Source organism: Lontra canadensis, unplaced genomic scaffold (assembly GCF_010015895.1).
Source record: "Lontra canadensis isolate GAN:19392208 unplaced genomic scaffold, GSC_riverotter_1.0 scaffold16, whole genome shotgun sequence".
NCBI classification, from domain to species: domain Eukaryota; kingdom Metazoa; phylum Chordata; class Mammalia; order Carnivora; family Mustelidae; genus Lontra; species Lontra canadensis.
This window is the reverse complement of record NW_022631010.1, coordinates 7,967,097-7,984,663: the sequence shown is the minus strand read 5'-3', so window position 1 is coordinate 7,984,663 and position 17,567 is coordinate 7,967,097. Positions and strand designations below refer to the sequence as shown.

The window sequence follows — 17,567 nt, the reverse complement described above, 5'->3', positions numbered from 1 at the left end:
GATATCTTTCCATTTATTTATTTATTTATTTATTTTTCAATTTCTTTCATCAGTATCATTCAACTTTTAGTGTGAAGATCTATCACACACTTGGTTAATTTATTCCTAAGAATTATATTTTTTGATGCTATTGTAAATGGGATTTTTAAATCTCTTTTTCAGATAGTTTGCTGTTAGTGTATAGAAACACAACTATTTTTGTATGCTGATTTTGTATGCCGCAACTTTACTGAATTCATTGATTAAATCTAACAGTTTTTTGGAAAAATCCTTAAGATTCTTAAAAAAAGATTTATTTATTTTAGAGAGAGAGTGAGTGTGTATGAGTCAGGGGAGAGACAGAGGGAGAGGAAGAGAAGCAGATTCTCCACTGAGAGCGGAGCCCAACTCAGGGCTCAATCTCACAACCCTGAGATCATGACCTGAGCCAAAATCAAGAGTTGACGCTTAACTGACTGAGCCACCCAGGGGCCCCATGGTGTCCTTAGGATATTCTATGTATAAGATCATATTATGCAAACAGAGACAATTTTACTTCTTCTTTTTGACTCGAATGCCTTTTATTTATTTTTATTGCTTGAAGACTCTGGCAAGGATTTTCAGTACTGTGTTGAATAGGAGTGGTGAAAGTGGACACCCTTGTCTTACTCCTGGTTGCAGAATAAAAGCTTTCAGGTTTTCACTGTTGAGTACAATGTTAGCTGTAGGCTTCTCATGTCTGTCTTCTATTATGTTGAGGCATATTCCTTCTATACCTAAATGGTTGGAGTTTTTGTTATGAAAGGATATTGAATTTTATTAATTGCTTTTTTTGCATCTGTTGAGGTAATCATATATGATATCCATGTGTGGAACTATCCTTGTATCCCAGGGGTAAATCCAACTTGATCATGTTGTATGATCTTTTTCATGTATTGTTGAATTTGCTTTGCTAGTTGTTGAGAATCTTTACATTTACACTCACTCTTTTTAGGTATATCAGCCTGTAGTTTTCTTTTTCTGGTGGTATGTTTACCTGGCTGTGGGTAGCAGGGTAACACTGGCCTCATAAAATGAGTTTAGGAGTGTTCCTTCCTCTTCGGTTCTCTAGGAGAGTTTGAGAAGGATTGGGTATTGATTCTTCTTTAAATATTTGGTAGAATTCACCAGTGAGACCATCTGGTCCCAGGCTTTGCTTTTCTTTTCAAAACCTGCGAAGTTTTTGATTACTAATTCAATCTTACTCATTATTGGTTTATTCAGATTTTCTTTTTCTTCATGATTCAATCTTGGTACATTATATGTTTCTAGAAATGTATCCATTTCTTCTAGGTTATCCAATTTATTGGCATATAATTGTTCATAGTAGTCTCTTAAGATGATTAGCATTTCTCTGGTGTCAGTGGTAATGTCTCCTTTTCATGTCTAATTTTGTTTATTTGTTTTTTTTCTCTTAGTCCAGCAAAATGTTTGTCAATTTTGTTCATCCTTTCTAAAAACCAGCTTAGTTTCACTTATCTTTTCTATTGTTTTTCTGGTCTCTCGTTTATTTCTGCTCTGATCTTTGTTATTTCCTTCCTTCTTCTAATTTGGGGCTTAGTTTATTCTTTTTCTAGTTCCTCGAGGTTGTTGGGATCTTTCTCTTTTTTAAATGTAGGTGTTTATTGCTATAAAGTTCCCTCTTAGAACCGCTTTTGTTGTATCCCATAACTTTTGGTATGCTCTATTTCCATTTTGTTTGTTTCCAGATATTTTTGACCTCCATTTTGATTTCCTTTTTGACCCATTGGTTGTTCAGGAGCATGTTGTTCAATTTCCACATATTCATGAATTTTCCAGTTTTCTTCCTCCTATTGATTTCTAGTTTCATACCACCGTGGTTGGAGAAGATACTTGGTATGATCTCAATCTTAAGTTATGAAACTTGTTTTATCTGTAATTTACTTTGAAATGCATAAAAAAATAAGATGGATTGTTGAATAGATAAAGGAATGTATAGCTGGACAGCTGTGTGATAAGGAGAGTAATTTTTCTTAAAGACTATTATTTATTTATTTATTTCAAATATTTTATTTATTTATTTGACAGAGAGAGATCACAAGTAGGCAGAGAGGCAGGCGGAGAGAGAGAGGAGGAAGCAGGCTCCCTGCTGAGCAGAGAGCCTGATTCGGGGCTCGATCCCAGGACCCTGGGATCATGACCTGAGCCAAAAGGCAGAGGCTTTAACCCACTGAGCCACCCAGGCACCCTAAAGATTATTTATTTGAGAGAGAGAGAAGACCATGGGAGAGTGAACACGAGTGTGGGGGAGGGGCAGAGGGATTGGGAGAAGCAGAAGCAGACCATCCGCTGAGCAGGGAGCCCAGTGTGGGGCTCGCTTGATCCTGGGAGCCTGGGATCATGATCTGAGGCAAAGGCAGACACTTAACTGACTGAGCCAACAGGCACCCCAGCAAATGTTAGGGGTAGAATAAGCATATATCCATGGCTGTTCATTGTCTTCTTCATCTTTATGTTTGCAAATTCTCATAATAAAATGTTGGAAAAAACTTTGGGGTAATGTCATTCCCCAGAGAGAGCCAATCCTTCATTCCTTTATATTCAGATAGACACATGCCAGGGATTCCTAACTGGAGGACGTTTAGCCCCCAGGGGACACTGGGTAATTTTTGATCGTCATGACTGGGTGGTACTGCTGGCATCCAGTGGATAGAGGCCCGGGATGCTGCTAACAGTGCCCTCCGATGCAGAGGACAGTCTGCACAACAAAGAATGTTTTAGCCCAAATGTCGACAGTGCTGAGGCTGAGAAACCCTGACATATATATCTGAATATCTGAATATTTATACCCATTCGTATTAATGTAAAATAACATATTTTAGGCTTACATATATTTTAAACAAAATTGAACTCATGGTTTTGTAACCTTTGTTTCCATAACATGTTGTCATTTTCCCAGGTAATTAACTGCCTTTAACCTTATCCTATTTTAATGGCGACTGTAGGTGTCTATGCTAGATTCATTGCGCCCAGCTCTGTCTGGGCATTTTTAGGTGGCTGGCCAGTCTCTAGCGTACCTTAGTGGAGTTCGAGTCTTCCGTGACAGACACATCTCTATTCTGCGTGGTGAAGTTCTCTTCAGGGAAAACTCGTTGGTCACCCTTGGGACCACCTTGGGCATCAAACATTCTTAGTGACTGGAGCATTTGTTTTGGGGGCCTCCAAGGGTTGTCAATCTCCCCTTTGGGTGTTTTTTTTCTCCCCAGAGGCTGTGCCAAGCAGAGGCAGCAGCCAGCAGTGTGGTATCTCACTAGCCCTGGGTCAGCATTGGGTTGCCCAAGCTGTGGATCTGGGGTGGGAACAGAGAGCCATGTGCCCCCTCCCCTGGCCCAAGTTCTGCATCCCTAAGGACCCAACTTGACTTTGACCTCTGTCTTTTTTCAAACATAGGTCTCCCCTTCTGATGAAAAGAGAACAGAAGAATGGACTACAGTCACCAAACCTCCCTCGTCCCGTGCGGACAAGATAAATACATCTCCAAGTAAGATTTTTGGCTTTAGTGTTGTGCCCCCAGTGGCCAGTCCCGCGTGGATGGAAGCCCTTGGCAGGAGAGCCTCTTCTGCCCATGGGTGGCAGGGGCTCCCGTGTGTGGGAAGTAGGGAGCACAGCAAGGTTGGTGCTCTAGATTAAAACACAGCCTTGGGTCTAGCCATGGACAGCGAAGCAAAGGGGACCTTCAAGACACAGATGGTGTCCTGGAAGGAGGAATTAATGGTGGTTGCCCCTTGTGCTGTCTGTGGTGTCCCTTGAGGCAGTCCCCGCTGGGTCATATCCCTGTGCAGCTGGGGGTCTGGCCAGAATGGACACAGGTGACCCCTGAACAGAAAGAGACAGTCTTATGGCTTTATATGCACTCAAATCTCTTGAGCTCAGATTTTTTTTGCTAATGGGAGCCAAAATGGACTTTTTCAAATGATAAGTTTGAGAATAGATTTTTCTATCCAGCACAGGGATTCGCTCATACTGAATGCTCTCTATCTGACCTAAATGTTTAACTCATCTGAGGCCAAATTGTTTTAATTCCTTTACACATATTTGGCCACATACAGACACGCAGTTGTGTGAACTGTGGCTCGTTCTTACTGCTTCACTGAGGGATTTCTCCAGGGCCCTCGACTGACTGGCCAGTCATTTTAGATCTCTGTGCTCAAAAGTCCCAAGCAGCTTTTGCGTTAGGTTATTTGGAGTCACATTTTTCAACTAATTCATTTAGGCTTGCATAGAATGACTCCGATTTTTCTAGGTTTAACTTGTCAGGAGCTTCTTAGAATTTCAAGCCAGCTCTGACCTCTGGTGTGGCCCCAAATCGCTCCACTGAATGGCAGCATTCAGAGAGTCCAAATTTTGCCTGAGAGTAGGCAAGAGCACAGGGCGATGTCTTCAAGCCCCTGCCTTCCCGGCCCTCAGGCACTAGCATGCACCTTCAGATAAAACTGGAGTATATTGTTCTTCAAGTTGGATGAGGCCTCGTCCAAATCACAAAGGTGGGAAGTCCTTGCTCTCTCTCGTTCAGTAGAGCTGTGTTTCCAGGGGCCACCTGAAAACCAGGATTTAACAGCAAAGGAGGCTAATATAGGGTTTCAGAGGGAAATTTGCAAGTTAAGAAAACATTTTTTAAAATTTTATTTATTTAAATAATCTGTATACCCAACATGGGGCTTGAACTCACGACCCTGAAATCAAGAGTCACACACCCCTCCCACGGAGCCAGCCAAGCACCGACCCCAATTTTTTTTTTTTTTTTTTTTAATAAACTTGAAAGCACTTAGAATAGAATAAAAAGATAAAAGCTTGTAGAACAGAATATTGCCAGGGCCCAGAATCCCCTCCTGCCCTCTTGTGGTCACTGCTCCCCAAGGTGAACTGCTATCCGGAATTCTAACACCCATTTTGAACTCTATATACGTGGGATCATATAATACGTGGCCTTTGGAGTCAGGCATCTTTTCCTCAACCGAACGTCTGTGAGATCCATCCGTGGGGGCTGTGGCTCATTCATATTCTTGTTACTATGTAACATTCCACCGTGTGACTACAGCTTCCTTTATTCATCCTCTGCGCTGTTGACAGGAATTTGTGAGTTTTTAAACACGCTGTAAGGTCATGTCTCTGAAGCATTAGTCAGTGGGTCCAGACCGTCCCTTTTAACTTGCTGCAAAGCCTAGAAGTTCCTGAGTCTCCCGAAAGCCTATATTGATTGCCCTGTCCTCACAGCAGGGGTGAGGAAGAAAAGATAGTGGGGCCCCAGCAGCCTTGTACGTGGACTTAGTCGTGTGTTTGCCTCTGTGAATCTCGCCTCACCAAGGACTGCGTGTGGAGTTTGGTTTGGGGAGTGTTGTCAGAGCTGCGAGCCTGGGTTTGCTGTAATTGTTCATTGCACTCAGTCTCTTCTAGGTGGGATCTGTTCTTGACCTTGATCCTGGGGAAAATGGAGATGGGGGTGGTGGCTGTGTGTGTGTGTGTGTGTACGCATGTGTGGATGGACACCCAGCCTGGGCAGCTGAAGGCCAGGTTGGAGGTGAGAAAAGAGGGAACAGGTGCATTACAAGTGTCTTCAGCTGCGAATGTCACACCTTTTGTATCTTGCTTGCCCTAAGGAACGAACTTCTCCTTCATCTGAAGACCTACAATTTGTACTATGAAGGCCAGAATTTGCAGCTCCGACACCGTGAGGTAAGGAGACCGCGGGGAAAGCCTGTGGGCCAGCCCAGTCTGTCTCCATGTCTCTGGGGTCTTGGGGTCCCTGCCTCTCCTACCCCCACCCAGGGGTGGTCTCTCATTGAGGATGTTAGCGGGAGCCCCTGGAGTTCTTTGGAAGGAGACCCCAGTCTTGTTTTGTTCTAATGAGGATGAGCTTTTCTGTTCCAGAGATATTCCTGGGGATGTGAGCCTGGGCTAGCCTCTGCTTCAGAGGGGGGTCTTTCAAAGGGGATGTTCATGAAATGATCCTTTCCCATGGCTCTCAAGCAGGCTCTTTCTTCTTGGGCAATTCAGGAATCTTACCCAGTCCTCTGTGTGTAAACTGGGCCCACATCAGTCAGTTAGGTGTGGAAACACTTGGCCCTTCTGTATGACTGCAGTGGTCTTCCTCGGGTGCCTTCCTGGGATGCCCTTTGCTCTCCGTCCGGCTTCTCCCGGCCCCCAGCCTGAATCTAAGCTTACTCATCCCGTATCCATTTCCGTTAAAGCCTGTTATCGGGTAGATGGTAAGTTATGGAGGAGCCAGGTGGAGTAATTTATACTCAAGTGTTCTAGGCTGATAAGATGTGTGTAATACCTTCTAAACGCATTTTCAGCTCATCAAGCCATGGCGATTCAATCCACAGAAACAGATATCAGATGGTAGAATTTCAGCTACAAGGGCAGGCTCGTTGGGGAGAGTATGTGAGATGCAGTGGCCTTTTCTGTGTCCCTCAAACCAGTCCATGTAGGCAAAGTCCTACTGTGGGTTAAATCCTGTCCTAAAATCATACTATGTAACAGTAGGCATGCCAGCCTCAGGCTTTACCAGGTAGAAGGCCCTCTCTACGGTCTGCTCTTACCTAAAGCCTTTCCCCCCAAGACCCCTACCAGCCTGAAAGTTGTTCTCCTCCTCTCCTGCCATCTTTGGCTCTTTCCTCCTCTCTGTTGATGATCCTGGGATCTGGGTCAGTTGTTTGTTGGCCGGGTGTCCTCTTCATCCATGTGGCTCATCCCGAAGACGTAGCCGTGGCCCAGGTCTGACTGCTGTAGGTTTTTCTGAGACCCTCTAAAAGGCCTGACCCTTTTAGGCACTGCCCTTAAAGCTTCTCGTAGTGAGTGGCTCAGCCATTTGTAAAATTTTGGTCCTTGGATAGCTTTTCAGCAGTGTGTCTTATAGAATAAATTTTCAGAATGCTCTATGATTACATAGAGACTCATTATAATAAATGATTCAGTTCTTTGAGACAAAACACACCGATGCCCTTAGAAGGGTCTGATGTTTAACTTGTTAGCAGTCAACCACCCTTGAGTATAAATTTGGAATTCTTAGAGGACTTATTCACCTCTTGGAGAGCCATAATGTAGCACATTAGCTAATTAAAGGCTCTGGGATGTTATGCTGGTAAGAAATCTGATGAACATATCCTCTCCCAGCTCATGATCGCCTGACACCCTATTTAAGGGAATGGTTGATCTGCGAGAGGAGCTAGTATTCGATAGAACAAACTTGGGGAAATGTTACTGCAGATCTCCTTCATCTAGCAGGTCAGATTGGTAAGCATATGTTCTAGCTAAAGACATATCTTCCCATGGTGGGGGAGGGGAAAGTAGCTAATTCGAGAATCTGGCTCTGACTTCTGTTAGCAAGGCTCATCTCACGCTAAGAGATGTCTTCTTCTTTCTTTAAAGTATAAAAACAAAACAAAAAAACCCCCCACCATTTTTATAATTGACACACATGTGCTTGATTTCAAGGCAACTTTTGTGTTGACCTTGAGGTCGTCTTCAGGGCGTCAGGGGTCGTTTGCGGTGGGGTGTGTCTCAGAGCTGGCCTGCAGGTGTAACTTGGGTGCGCCCAGCCAGGACGCGTCAGGGGCGCTGTCCATTGTCCCTGGACGTGCTGCTGGCTTCTGCGGGGTTTTCAGGGCTGGCTCACGGTGCCAATTGCTTTGTGGGCAGGAGGAAGACGAGTTCATTGTGGAGGGGCTGCTGAACATCTCCTGGGGGCTGCGCCGGCCCATCCGTCTACAGATGCAGGATGACAATGAGCGCATTCGTCCCCCGCCGTCCTCTTCCTCCTGGCACTCTGGCTGTAACTTGGGGGCGCAGGGGTGAGTGAAGAGAGAGGGGACTGGGGGTGACTGGGGTTCTGTTCTTAAATGTCCTTGAGCAGAGAAATGCCACCTTCTTCCAGCAAGCCTTGACCCTGGCCCCCATTCTCCCCACCTACACTATGTACCTGTTCTGGGCTTAGGAGGAGGAGGAAGGAGCAGGTGTTGGTGTGATCAGGCCACTGTGCCTGTCACCACATCAGAGGGGAGAAACGCTGCGTCCTCCCTCACAGAGAATTTCTGAGTCTCTGAGGGGGTGTAGCTCGTGGTGAGCTGGGCCTCACCTACAGATTTCTAATGGACAGCCGGCCCCGGCATCTCCCCATGGGGACCACTCCTTATAGAGTGACCCTGCTCTGGAGACAGCAAGGGCTTGAACCTTGTCTCCAAAGCTTTCCATGACTTGGGGTGGAGGAACCTGGAAGAAGAAAAGGAACATCATACCTTGTCCAAACCGCTCCTGCGAGGCCAGCCAGGGGACTGCTTCCTTCAGGCCACACCCGGAGCTGGGTGACAGTGTGACAGTCAGTAGTCTGGGAGGCTCCCTCCTCTGGATTCCCACTGCAAGGTCTGCAAAGCCCAAGACTGGTTGCCCCCTCCCTCTGCTGCCAGCTGAGTAGCCAAGTGCCATGTTTTGAGGCCTGCCCTCTCCGCTGGGACTTCCTTCAGGGACTTCAGTTTTGGGTATCAGTGACCGGCTGTGTTCCATCCCCAAATTGGCTGGTGCTGCCCTGAGGCCAGAGTGTGGGGGATGTGTGCTGACCTCCCAGCCAAAACCACGGTGACGTGTTTTCTGTTTTCAACCGGACCTAAGCCGTCTCTGTTGGACACACTGGAATTCTGCTCAACTCTGCAGCCAAATCCATCTTTCTCTAAAGTTGAGAGACGCCTACATGGTGGCCAAGCCCTGGAGCTGATGTGCTTTCTTTCCCAGAGAATTTTAGGAGAGAAGTCGCCCGTCCCATCGGCTGCTGGGATGTCTGGTCAAGGTTCTCGGGCTTCATCTCCTTGGCTAGTTTCACGCTCTAATTTGATTTCAGCCCTTTTGCCTTCTTGGATTTCCTGCGGGCCAAACCCTTTCCATGGCCGCAGCTGGACGACACCCAGGCTGTGTTCCATTGCGTCCCCTCCACGAGGGGATTTTGAGAATACCGTTGACTGCATGATTTTTGGCTAAACCTGCTGGCGCGTCCTTCACTCCGCACACTCATTTCTCCTCCCTTCCCTGCAACATCAAGCTGGGCTTGGCTAGTTCTTGAAACCCGTCAGGGCTTTTGAGCGGGTTGTCAGGAACGGTAATGAATGTCATCCCCAATGCCGGCTAGAATCAAGCAAATACCTGGGCCACTGGGCTAAGAAGTGGGCTGAGACCAGTTTCTGCTGCGGTAAGGGAGTGGGCGGTGGGAGCCGCCCTCCCCAGCTCCAGTCTGTGGTCAGAAGTCCAGAGTTAGACCACAGTGGGGAGTCCTTCCAGATTTTCAGTTTTTATTGTCTTCCCTTAAAACTGTCATCCCCGGATCCTAAGTCCCATCTCGACTGGATCCCAGGGAGCCCATGCTCTTCTTACTATGGAATGGTCCTAATGGGTTAAATATGGTTCTCCTCTCTGCTCAAATCTCCTGTTGATTTGGAGTATGCATCTCTGAGTTGCAGTCATTATTCTTTTTGGGTCATTTGCCAGTTATCCGGGCCTCTGCTCAGGCTGGCTGTGTGGGGTCCAGCTTGGCTGAGCATCCCGTCTGGCAACCCCAAGGACACTATCGTCAGTGGCCTTTCCAACGCTGCTCTGACCCTCGTGGGCAGCCAATGTATTGTGCTTCTCCTCCTTGAAGATGCCAGAAGCAATTTCTGAGTTACTCCTCCAACAGAAAAGGATCTGAACTGGAATCTTGTCTGGAGAAGCAAATGCTCATTGTTACAGGGTTTTCCAAATACGCCGTAGAACCTGTATGTGCTCAGAAATAGTGCAGACAACACCTGGATTTTGTTCTTTGGTGTTCTCCATCCCGGGCTTGATGAACTAGGGGCTTGTGCTGGAGCGGATGCTGGGAAAAAGCATCTTCTCCAGAACACCCCCTCCTCTCCCAGTGCTCAGCCCTGGAGCGGGGCCAGCTTCACGGGCCGCCCGCACGGGGCTGTGCTGGTCCCCAGCCCGGCCCAGGCCAAGTGCTCTTGCAGGAGAGGGAGGGTCCCCCTGCAGGGACTGAACCAGTCTCCGTTTTGTGTTCTTTCTCCCCAGCACCATCCTGAAGCCCCTCACCGTGCCCAACATTCAGATCTCAGAAGCGGATGCCCCGCCCGAGGGCGAGCAGACACCGAGCCCCACAGGTACAGATGAGGCAGGAAGGGTCCCACTTTGGGCTCACCTTTGGGAGGACTGATGTGATCTAGATGCTGTGAATGGAATTAATAAAAGTCACATGGTTCGAGATTTAACGAGTGTTCAAAGGAGGCAGTCGGAAGTTCCCCCATTTCTCCTCCCCACCACAAGTGGTTCCCTCCTTGGAAAATCCTCGAAGGCATTCTTTCTGAGGTATTCTAGACAGGGAAAAGCAAATACACAGCAACACGCCTTTATGGTTGGAGGTCATTTCTTTTTTTGTTTTTTTTTTTTTTTTGTTTTTTTTTTTAAGATTTTATTTATTTATTTGTTAGAGAGAGAGAGTGAGCGAGCGAGCACAGGCAGACAGAGTAGTAGGCAGAGGCAGAGGGAGAAGCAGGCTCCCTGCCAAGCAAGGAGCCCGATGTGGGACTCGATCCCAAGACGCTGGGATCATGACCTGAGCCGAAGGCAGCTGCTTAACCAACTGAGCCACCCAGGCGTCCCGGAGGTCATTTCTTTTCTTCCTCTTTTCTGTTTCTGCACATCCCTGTTTCTGTTGGTTTGTTTTGAGGAGTGTTCCACACAAATCCGTAAAGAACTTTGGCCTTCTTATCCAGCTGTGTTCCACTGTGTGGAGAAAACGAGAGCTGAATCGCTCCTCGCTGATGGACGTTGAAGTCATTCCAGTCTTTTGCTGTGACAAATGGCAGTTAGTGGCCCTGGACACGTGTCATTTCACACATTTGTCATGTCTGTAGGATGCGTTCAAGTGGAGTGTCTATGTCTGAGGCTATGAGCATTTGTAATTTTGATAAGTACTGTCAGGTCCTTATGTCATGCTTCTCCTGTGCCAAACACTATTTTCAGTGCTTTGCGTGAATTAATTCAGGAAACCCTCACGACAACCCCGTGATGGGGGTGCTATTAGTATGCCCATTTTATAGATGAGGGAACTGAGGCGTAGAGGGGTTAGTGAAACCTGGCAATGGTGGAGCTGGGATTTGGCCCTGGGAATCTGGCTCTCGAGTCTCTCTTCTGAATCTTGTCACTGTATTGCTTCTCCATAAATTATACCATAGGTTTTTGCCCCTGCAAGAAATACTGTTTTGATGAAATGTATTTCAGGGGGAGGCCGTGGCTGGTACCGACGGTAGCATTGGCCACAAAGAGGGGACTGTGTGCAAACCGCCACAACCCTGGGCTGGGCAGACGGAGCTCATCTCTCCCTTCCCTCTTAGACTCCAGGGGCCTCAAGCCCCTGCAGGAAGACACCCCCCAGCTGATGCGCACACGCAGTGATGTTGGGGTGCGTCGCCGTGGCAACGTGAGGACACCCGGTGACCAGAGACGAATCAGGCGCCACCGCTTTTCCATCAATGGCCATTTCTACAACCACAAGGTAGAGAGGATGGGGGAGGGGAGGGGCTGGGGGTAGCCCCAAGGGAATAAGGCCTCTTCTTGGGCAGGGGCCACCTCAAGGCTACAGACGAGTGGGAAGCCAAGTTTTGCTATTCCGTCTTGGGTCATGGGTGGGCTGCAGGCTCCACGGGCTCTGGGAGGGATGAGGAACCCAAGATCAGAGCCCCCCATAGGGTGGTGGGTGAGATGACCCCACAAACATCAGATTTTCCCTGGAAAATCCACATGTACCCCTTCCTATACCGTGGGCCTCTCGCTGCTGGGTGGTCTCACTTTTCTGTGAGCTGCGTGCTACCCACTGAGGCAGGGCTGCAGGACTCAAATCAGGGGGTGTCTGTGCACTACCTGACCCGTCCCCCCGCCAATTCTAGCTGATCTTCCTTTCCTCCCACTGCCTGGTCTGAATCCAGCCCCAGAAGCATGTGCCTCACAGGAGGGGTCAGAGACCCCTTGCGTTGAAGTCACAGTAGAAGGGGCCTTGTGCGTGTTTTCTTTGGCGAGAGGGCTTTCCTTACTGGGTCCGTTCCCCCTCCTCGCTGAGCTCAGACCCCTCCAGCTTCCCATGGGGACAGTGTGGAGGAGACAACCGGAGTTAGGCACAGCTCTCTGGGGTGGGGTGGGGGAGGAGGGGGACCCTCAGGGTGCACAGGGAGAGTGCCCTTGTCACTGTGCCCTTTACCCCAGGTCATGGGGCCGGGACACCTGGGTTTTAGGGCCCAGTTCTTGTCCCCTCTTGTCCCCACCTCCACCCTGAGCCGTCTCCCTCTATTGACAGACATCGGTGTTCACGCCAGCCTACGGCTCCGTCACCAACGTCCGCATCAACAGCACCATGACCACCCCCCAGGTCCTGAAGCTGCTGCTCAACAAATTCAAGGCAAGTTCCCTCCGCGGGCTGGCCTTGGAGGGGTGGCACAGGGGCCTGCGGCGCCCCCAAGGTGGGAAGGGGGACCGTGGAGAGTGTGCAGTAAGCGGGGGGCACTGGTCGAGGGGGCCTGGGGTTTTCTGACCCAGTGGCATTAGTATCCCAAGGGAGATTGTTAGCCAAGCAGCTTCCCAGTCTCCAGCCCTGAAGCAGACCCACTGAATCCGAAGCCCAAGGACCAGGGAAACTCTTTGGCAAATGGCAGGAGATTGGTCCGCTGAATTCTGAGAAGCAGCCCAGAGCCCAGGCACAGACCCCAGACCCCAGGCCCCAGGCACACACCCTAGAGCCCAGGCACAGACTGGCTTTTGAAACACATTTGGGAAACGTATTCTGAAAAATGAACTTCAGTACATGTGCAAGTTCTAGTGCATGAGTCCATAAAGTCCTGTTACTCTGCAGGTTTTACACAATCCCTTTACAAGAAATCTTTAGGAGACAGGGATCCCCATTTTTCCCTGAGGCCACTGTCAGCTGGTGGTCTCTGGGTTCAAATCCCCAGCCGTCACCAGCTGATTAAAGGAGCCGAGATAGTGACTTAAGCTCCCTGTGCTTCTCCTTCGTCTTCTGTAAAATGAGGGTTCACGGGACCCCACTGAGGGCCTGTCGGGAACATGAGATGAGTTAACACGGGCCAAGTATATCGCCCAGTGCTTGGCAGGGTGCCAAAAAGGTGAATCCTTCTCATTGACTTGTGATCGGCCCCTCTTCTCATCCCTTCTGAGAGCTGGAGAGATATGGCTCCCCCTCAGAAGCACCGAAAATCCATTTAGCTTTGCAACGTTCCAGAAGGAATGGCTCAGAGGTAGGATATGTAAATACGCACTCTCTTCAAGCATCTCTTGTTTCTGATTCAGATCGAGAATTCCGCAGAGGAGTTTGCTTTGTACGTGGTCCATACCAGCGGTGGTAAGTCTGAAAAACACAGTGTACTTGAAAATGTTTACGTCCCTCAAGTCGGCCTCATTTCCTTGTTGTTTGGCCTTTGGAAAGTTCCAAATGTTGTTTGCTCCTGAGGCTGGTGGGGTCACTGTCTGAGTCCGCTGGGGAAGGCCGTAGGTGGTCTAAAACCTAACTGTTTATTTAAAAGGCGACCGGATTTTCTCGAGAGGTAGATGAAACCGATTCCTCCCATGTAGCGTCTTACAGAGGGGTTGGAACCTGGTAGTTTTGTCAGGGAGAGCGGGGAAGGAATGGTTGCTTTGAACCAGAATTGTTCATTCACAATTCAGTCTCCTGACGTACCTGGCCACATCTTCTAAGGGGCCTGGGCCATCCGGGCTCCTGAGTTGGCCGCTTCTTACGATGAGAAAGTCCTCAGGCCAAACTCAGGGCTGTTCCTGGTTGTGTGTGTGGTTCCAGAGAAACAGAAGCTGAAGAACACCGATTACCCTCTGGTTGCCCGAATCCTCCAGGGACCGTGTGAGCAAGTCTCCAAAGTGTTTCTTATGGAGAAGGACCAGGTGCAGGAGATCACCTACGACGTGAGTCCCCTTCCGGTGGGCGGTCTGTCCTCAGGAGGATGGAGATTTGCTTGGTGACATGCAGCTTGACTTTCTGGCCAAGGACCAAGTCCCATTTACCTGCCGTTCCTCAATACCAGGTTTTCTTTTCTTTTCTTTCTTTCTTAAAGTTTAATTTATTTTTTATTTTTTATTACTTTTTTCCATCTTTAAAACATTTTCAAATTTCTGATTTTTAACATTTAAATATTTTTATTTATTCTAATTCATTTATTTTATTTTTTGAATTTTAAAATTTATTTTTTAAATGTATTTATTTATTTTATTTTTAATGAAACATTTTATTACGATTAAAATTTTTTTTAATTTTTAATTTTTTCTTTCTTTTTCTTTTATTATTATTACTTTTAATACCAGGTTTTCTTGAAGCAGGAATGGTCATGAGGCCGGGAGAATGAACACAAAAGCTAGGCGGAGGGCGTGCGCCGGGGGAGCTGTTGAGGGAATGTTCTGGCACAAAGTGGTTTACACAGAAAGAGTAAATGTCTTCAACCTTTCTAGGGTATTGTAAAGGGCTGAGAAGTTTCTGCAGACCTCTCTCAGCAACTTGAAGCTGTTGGCAGGGATTTTCCCTTATCTTGTGTATTAGTCAGCTTTTGCTACAATAACAAACATCTCCAAATCCTAGCTGCTTGCCACAGCAAATGTTCACTTTCTTGCCCAGGGCACCGCAGGCTGGTGGCTGCCTGCTCTGCTCCCAGCCTGGGGTTGAGTTCAGATGTGTGTGGCACGTCTCAGTCCGAGACCCAGGTATGAGGGGTAGTGGCTTCCTGAGGTACACTTCCCAGGGCAGCTGCCTGGAGGGCGAGATGCAAGACTGAACCTCATAAGCTCCTCTGAAACCTCCACTCAAACGGACCTTATATCATGTCCACACACGTTCCATCAACCAAAGCAAGCCACGAGCAGCTCAACATGAATAGGCTTTTCCCATGGAAAATAGTTGATCAAGTAGGAGGGGGATTCTTGTGGAGGCAAGGGGACAGCTGCTTTAACTTCAGCTCACCTGGGGGCACCCTCACCCCCACGGCCTCTCTGGAGCAAGTTCCCATTTGGATGCCCGTGTGAGACTCCAAATGCAAATTATCGTCCTGAGCCATGGGTCCCTGAATCCCGATAGGGCAGAATGTACAGGTCTATTGACTTGGGGGTTAAGGTGTTCTCAGCATCGCTGCCTCACGAGAGAGTGCTTTGCATGTTGGATAGCAGCTTGTCGTGCATTTGGATACATGGGATGAGAGATGAGAAGTTCTAAGACTGTGTCACGGATAGGGAGTGACCGTCACCACAAACTCTGTGCCAGCTGTGAGATGAACAGGGCTTGGCTACTGTAGCCTTTAAAGAAATCTTGGATCCGTGCAGAAATAGGTTTCCCTCCCCGTTGCACCTTGCATGAGACAGACAACAAAAGGAATTGGAATAAGTTTGGGATGGGGCGTGCACGCACCCCAGACGGATTTCTTCCTCCCCAGGTGGCCCAGTACATAAAGTTTGAGATGCCTGTCCTAAAAAGCTTCATTCAGAAGCTCCAAGAGGAAGAAGATCGAGAAGTCAAGAAACTGATGCGCAAGTACGTGTGGCCGGCCCCGGGGCAGCTGCTTGGGCTTCTTGGGACCCCGGGCCTCCCGGGGACTGTGCTGAGTGGCTGTGTGGGCCTGGGTCCTGGGGACCTTCTTCCCAGGGGCTCCCTGTGACACATGTGGATCTCGGATGGGGACACAATGCTTAAGTGTGTTGTTCTCTCTGCTTCCTGGGTCAGCTTCTAATTTTGATGTGGGACAGAAAAATGTTCTGGGGATTTCAGGAAGGCTGTCTTAGTGGTGGAAAGTAGCCTGAGCTACCTACCTCCGAAATCCTTCTCTTCTACCCTTCTTCCTTCTCAACACTTCTCTTCTGGAAATTACATTTGGCTTGAAAAGTCCAGTAAAGCTTCTCTCTGGAGAGGATTTTTTTTTTTTAAATTTTATGATCGTAGTGTCGTTGACATACAGTGTTATATTTGCTTCAGGCGTCTGGCATAGCGATGCAACGGTTCCATACATTATTCAGTGCTCACCATGATAAGCGAAGTCCCCATCTGTCACCATCCAATGTTTTGACACTTTATTGACTGTCTTCCCGACGCTCCACTTTTCATCCTTGTGACTTTTTATCTTATAACTGGAAGTTCGTACCTCCCAATCCCCGTCACCTGTTTCACCCTATTTCTCTGGGGAGAATTTTATGATTTTTAAATTTTTTTTTGCCATATTTATTCATAAAGTGGACAGCTTTCCATGGATACGGCAGAACAATTGATTGATTTCTGTCCCTGGAGAATAGCGCCAATGCTCTATTTGCTCTAACAATGATGATCGCGCAAAAGCAGTTAACATTTACTGAATGCTACTGTAATCTGATTGTCTAGTTTGGATTGGGTCTGCTCAGTTCCTCTCCTCTGGGTGCGGAAATGAACACAGGCCACACAGGGTGGCTGGCGGCTGGGCCACTGATAGAAGTGAAAGGACTGACAGGGGGCTCCCAGGAACCCGGGTTGTGGGGGAAGATCACGAGGGAGCATGTGTTGCTTTCTGCTGCCCATTGTAGCTGTTCCTGCCCCCAGGTATACTGTGCTCCGGCTCATGATCCGGCAGAGGCTGGAAGAGATGGCCGAGACCCCAGCAACAATCTGAGCCACATGAAGGAGGGGATCCAGACGCCACAGGGGCCGCCACTGGCACAAGAAGACGCACAGGAAGCTGGGAGCCTTCCTTCCATGGAAATGTGTAGCTACAGACCCCTCCAGCTCCTGCGGAACCACCATCCATTGCCTACAGCAGGATGGAGAAGCCAGCAGACAGCTCCCCATCCTCGGATCCCCACGCTCCTCTCCTTTCTCTCACTCACAGGACTTTTGAATTTTGTTATAAGGACCCAACGTGTGTGTGTGTATGCACTTGAGCACACGCATGCACTAGTAAGCGCATGTGCACACATGGTACATATCCATGTGCCTACCTGATATTTACATGGAACTGAATTCCGAGCCACCAGCACCCACCTGGGGGGTTGACATTGATGTCTTCCCTCAAGGGCCAGGGAGCAGCCACGCATGTTTGGAAGGGAAGGGGTTTCCGCAAACTCACCATTTGGGGTATTTATATATTAGTGGAGATCCTCCCCGTACGTCTAGAAAGACTGGGCATTGGAAATTAACAAAATAGCCGCCCCATGCCCTTGGGGAAGGTCGGATGGAAAGAGAAAGATAAATCATCTGTGGGATAGATGCAATAAACCCACAAGTTTTTACACTGGAAACTTTGTTTAAAATAACAAAGATGTATGTGATCTGTGTGGATTCTGCCTCTGTCCTCACCTCTGTGGCCATGCCTAGGAGAAGAGAAGAGACTGATGTCTCACTCAGCATACCAACCCCATGCCGTGGAGGCCAACCCCAACTCTTTGGCACCTCCTTGAGTCGAAGGAAATGTTTCATGGGTTTTTCCGTGGCCAACTGGCTAGTATGGCCCAGACCTGGACTTGTCCTTGGGTGGTGACCAGAGTTT

At 48.2% G+C, this 17,567-nt stretch overlaps 1 protein-coding gene across 6 annotated transcripts in view; it reads left to right on the top strand.

Moving 5' to 3' along the window:
* The window catches only part of RASSF2 (Ras association domain family member 2), a 37,851-nt gene extending 20,902 nt beyond the window's left edge, over positions 1–16,949 (top strand). For 5 of the 6 annotated variants that reach the window (XM_032859121.1, XM_032859123.1, XM_032859122.1 and 2 more), the window contains 10 exons: positions 3,430–3,520; positions 5,637–5,712; positions 7,681–7,832; positions 10,072–10,166; positions 11,394–11,554; positions 12,350–12,451; positions 13,357–13,408; positions 13,862–13,983; positions 15,495–15,592; positions 16,625–16,949. In XM_032859121.1, coding sequence (XP_032715012.1) covers positions 3,462–3,520; positions 5,637–5,712; positions 7,681–7,832; positions 10,072–10,166; positions 11,394–11,554; positions 12,350–12,451; positions 13,357–13,408; positions 13,862–13,983; positions 15,495–15,592; positions 16,625–16,694 — 987 coding nt within the window. In that variant the 5' untranslated portion in view covers positions 3,430–3,461 and the 3' untranslated portion in view covers positions 16,695–16,949. The remainder of the gene's footprint in view (positions 1–3,429; positions 3,521–5,636; positions 5,713–7,680; positions 7,833–10,071; positions 10,167–11,393; positions 11,555–12,349; positions 12,452–13,356; positions 13,409–13,861; positions 13,984–15,494; positions 15,593–16,624) is intronic. The other variant, XM_032859125.1, reaches the window with a different exon arrangement.
* Positions 16,950–17,567: the final 618 nt, after the last annotated feature.